Source organism: Penaeus japonicus, unplaced genomic scaffold (genome assembly GCF_977035675.1).
Source record: "Penaeus japonicus unplaced genomic scaffold, GWHDUDI00000001_assembly GWHDUDI00000034, whole genome shotgun sequence".
In the NCBI taxonomy this organism is placed as follows: domain Eukaryota; kingdom Metazoa; phylum Arthropoda; class Malacostraca; order Decapoda; family Penaeidae; genus Penaeus; species Penaeus japonicus.
In genome coordinates this window covers 10,489,277-10,494,276 of record NW_028234436.1, presented here as the reverse complement: position 1 = coordinate 10,494,276, position 5,000 = coordinate 10,489,277, and the positions used below count along the sequence as shown (strand labels likewise).

Sequence of the window (5,000 nt, the reverse complement as noted above, 5' to 3'; positions counted from 1 at the left end):
GGGGGGGAAGGGGAAGGAGGGTGGGGTTGAGGGGAAGGGGGGTATGGGGGCGAGGGCTAAGGGGGGCGGGGGTTTAAGGGTAAGGGGGTGGGGTTGAGGGGAAGGGAGTGGGGTGAGGGATAAGGGGGGCGGGGGTTGAGGGGAAGGGGGTGGGGATGAGGGGAAGGGGAAAGGGGTGGGGAACTTGGGACCAAGGGGAGTAGAAGGCACAACGGGGGAGGGGGGAGTGGGGGGGCACAGGGACGAAAGAGGGTTTTATTGGGGCACTAATAAAGATAATAATGATAATGATGACAATTGATGCTAGTAATGATGATAATGATAATATTAATGATGATATGATAATGATGATGATGATAATAATAATAATGATAATAATAGTAATAATAATGATATCAATAATAATAATAATAATGCTGATGATGATAATAATAATAGTGATATCAATAATAATAATAATGATAATAATAATAATAATAATGATCATAATAATAATAATAATAATAATAATAAGGATACTAAAAATAATGATAAGGATGATAATAATGATGATGATACTAATAACAATAGTGAAAATGATAACGATAATAATGAAAATGATGGTAATAACACTAATAAAGATAATGATAAGGATAGTAGAAATGATAGTGATGATAATGATAATGATGATAACAATAATGATCATAATGACAATGATAATACGAACAACAAAAATAATACTAACATAGATAATAGGATAATGATAATACACAAAAAAACAACAATTAAGAATGATCTGCAAATGACCTGCAGCTGACATTTCAATCATTATTTACAAGATTAATACCAAAGCATTAATGACACAGCTAGTCTTGTGTCCTATTTCCGCCTCATTAAGCAATAATCAATTACCTTTACTTGCTAATTAGCTTTGTATTCCGGTGAATCATTATGTCATCATTATTTGTGTTTGTTTACTTGTTTGTTTGTTGGTATTACCTTATTGTTGCTGTTGTTATAATTATCAGTATTGTTATTTTCATTGATGTTATTATTGTTATTATCATTATTATTTTTCTATTATTACTCTTATTATTATTATTATTATTATTATCATTATTATTATTATTATCATTATCATTATTACTATTATCATTATTATTATTATCATTATTATTATTAGTAATAGTAGCAGTATTAGTAGTAGTAGTAGTATCATTATTATTATTATCATTATTATTATTATTATTATTATCGTCATTATCATTATTATTATTATTATCATCATTATTATTATTATCATCATCATCATCAACATCATCATTATTATTATCAATATTATCATTATCGTAATTACTGCTATTGCTATTGTTATATTGTTACTATTATTAATGTCTATTATCATTATTATTATTATTACCACTACTTTCATTATTGCCACTATCATTATTATCATCATCATTATCATAATAATAATGATTATTATTATTATCATAATAATGATTATTATTATCATTATTATTATTATTATTATTATTATCATTATTATTATTATTATTATCATTAATAACCTATATCATTATCAACATCATTGTTATTGTTACTGTTACTTTCATGATTATTATCACTGTTACTGTAATTGTTATAGTTATTATTATTGTTATTATTATTATGTTATTATTATTGTTGTTGTTGTTATAATTATCATTATTACACTGATAATGATAATTTCTATTATTGTTATCCTTATCATCATCCTTGATAATACTAATATTATTACTATTGTCATTGCTTACCATGATGGACAACCATCTTGCCATCATACATTACCCTCATACCACCATACCCATATAATCTCCACATCAAACCCCACCACCATAACCCTTACACCATAACCCCCACTCCTCAATTATAACCCCAACACCATAACCCCACCACCATAACCCTCACCACAACCCCAGCCCCCCACCATCACAACCCCAACACCATAACCCCACCATCACCATACCCACCCCACACAACCCCACCACCATACCACAACCCCAACACCACCATACCCACCCCCACATCTCACCATACCTCCCCCCCCCCACCACCACCACCACACTCACCCTCGCCCTTCGTTCGCCCCCAGACTGTACATGAAGGCGGAGGAGACCGCCGTCGGAAGTGAGGTCGGGTTCCTCGAGTCCCTGAAGGACACGAGGATGGCCTCCGTCGAGGAGAAGTGCCGAAAGTTGGAGCGTCAGGTCATGGAGATGGAGGTAAGGGGGAGGGGTACATGAAGGCGGAGGGAGACCGGGGGAAGTGAGGAGGGTTCCTCGGTCCTGAAGGACACGGGATGGCCTCCGTCGGGATGGTGGAAGGGAGCGTCAGGTCATGGGATGGGGAATGGGAGTGTTGGGAGGGAGGGAAGGAGGGAGGGAGGGAGGGATGGGGAAGGGGAGAGGGTGGGAGGGAGGGAGGGTTTAGGGGGGGATGGTGGGAGGGAGGGAGAGATGGGTAGAGAGGGTGGGAGGGGATGGGGAAGGGGAGAGGGAGGGATGGGGAAGGGGAGGGGAAGGGGAGGGAGGGAGGGATGAGGAAGGGGAGGGGAGGGAAGGGGGAGGGAGGGAGGGATGGGAGAAGTGGAGAGGGAGAGATGGATAAAAAAAAGAAGAGAGAAGAAATCATTAAGTAGAGAAGAGAATTGTACAAAGGAAAGAGAGAGAGAGAGAGAGCGAAAGAAAGGGAAAGAGACATCTCCCCATCCCTCTCTTCTTCTTTCTTACTCTTCTACTTCTTCATTTTCTTTTTGTTATTTTTTATATTAAAATTATGATTGTTAAAATTATTATCATAATTATTATCATTATCATAAATATACTTTTATCATAAATATTATTATTATGATTATTTATTATCGCTATTATTGGTATTATTGCTATCCTTATTATTATTATTATCATTTTCATTATCATTATTATAATTATCATCATTGTTCTTCTACTTACGATTATCATCATGATAATCATTATTCTTAATATTATTATTATCATTATCATTATTACTATCATTGTTGTTGATACTATTGTTGCTTTTACTATTATTATCATCATCATCATCATTATAATCATACTCCTCCTACTTTCGCCTTTCCCCTCCTCATAATCAACGCCCTCATCACCTCCCCTCACCCCTCACCCCCACACCCTCACCTCCCCTCACCCCTCACCACCCCCTCTCACCGCCCTTTCTCCTCCCTCACCCCTCATCCCTACCCTCACCCCTACCCTCACCCCTCCCCACCCCACACCCCCACACCCTCCCCACCCCTCATCCCTCACCCCCACACCCTCACCTCTCCTCACCCCCTCACCACCCTTTTCTCCTCCCTCACCCCTCCCCACCCCTCACCCCCCCTCACCCCTCCCCATCCCTCACTCCCTCACTACCCTCAACCCTCATCCCTCCCCACCCCATCACCCCTCCCCACCCCTCACCCCTCTCACCCCTCAACCTCCCCCTCCCCCCCCACTCACCCCACCCCTCACCACCCCACCACCCCCTCTCACCGCCCACCCCTCTCTCCCTTCAGCGCTTCCTGGGCGAATACGGGATGGTGTGGTGCGAGGCGGAGGAGACCTACCTCCTGGACAACCCCGTCAACGCCTCCTGCAGCTACTCGTCCTCGGAGGGAACCACGCCCAACGTCACGCCCTCGCACACGCCCCGCTCCCACCCGCGCGTCAGGATCAAGAGGCATAGAAGGTGGGCTTGTGCAGGGGGAGGAGGAGGAGGGATGAGGGGGGTCTCAGGGGGAGAGGGGGTTGGAGGGGTGAGGGAGGAGGGAGGATAAGATAAGGGGGAGGGGGAAGGGGGGTTGGTATTACTTGTAGTTGTTACTTATCTTTAATTAATGACAAGATTATTACTCAGAGTTTTATCATTAGCTTTATTAACATTATCATTATATTTATTACTGTCATTTCTGTGATTAATGATATCATACATATGCAATTATTGATATTATTATTGATATTACTGCTGCCACCTTACACCTTTTTACTATTACTACTACTAGCATCATCCTCACCACTATCATCATTTTATATCACCATTATCATAATCATAGTTATTGCCACGACAGCGAATGCAATTATCATGTTACCAATTGCAACACGTTTCCGCATTGCAGCTATATTTTGCAAAAATATTCTCCGATGAAAAAAACAAGTGAAATGAGCGATGCGCAACGTCACGTCTAGTTCATTAATTAACTTCCAATATCGATGATCAGAAGGCAATTAGTATTCCTCTCTCTCTATCTATCTATCTCTCTCTATGTCTGTCTCTCTCTCTCTCTCTCTCTCTCTCTCTCTCTCTCTCTCTCTCTCTCTCTCTCTCTGTGTGTGTGTGTGTGTGTGTGTGTCTGACTCTCTCTTTCCCTCTCTCTGTCTCTCTATCTCTCTGTGTCTCTGTCTTTCTATCTATCTATCTATCGCTATCTCTATCTATTTATCCCATTCACGCCGGCTGACGTGATAGCACGTATTGTGGTTTTCGCGTCACGAGAATCTTTTGCTTATGCGTTCGAGAACCCCGGTATTGCGACCGCGCAAAGCCGGAACTGCCCCGGCGTGAATGGGTTATCTATCGCTATCTCTATCTATTTATCTATCTCTATCTATCTCGATCTGTCTATATCTCTATCTATCTATTATCTCTCTTTCTATCTCCCTCTCTCGTTGATTGTGAGACAAGAACTCGACCTCGGAATGAGGTTCATGTTTGCGCCTCATGACTAATGATGCTATTACCAACTCATTTCTGCCCTTTGTTGACCTGGCTTCCCTAATGACTTGACTTCGCTTGCTGACCTGATTCCCTTGCTGTGGCCTGGTTTCCGGAATGATCTGGCTTCGACATCTTCGAATCTGTAAGCTGGCTTCACTCTTGTGGTCTAGCCATACTGCTGTGGCTTTACTCTTTTGACCTAGCTTTATTGATGTGACCTGGCTTTACTCTTGTGACCTAGCTTT

General features: G+C 41.1%; 1 protein-coding gene across 1 annotated transcript in view; it reads left to right on the top strand.

Moving 5' to 3' along the window:
• The window catches only part of LOC122254492 (uncharacterized), a 53,694-nt gene that overhangs the window by 36,199 nt on the left and 12,495 nt on the right, over positions 1–5,000 (top strand). The window contains exons 5-6 of the mRNA XM_086531003.1: positions 2,114–2,243; positions 3,557–3,729. Coding sequence (XP_086387129.1) covers positions 2,114–2,243; positions 3,557–3,729 — 303 coding nt within the window. The remainder of the gene's footprint in view (positions 1–2,113; positions 2,244–3,556; positions 3,730–5,000) is intronic.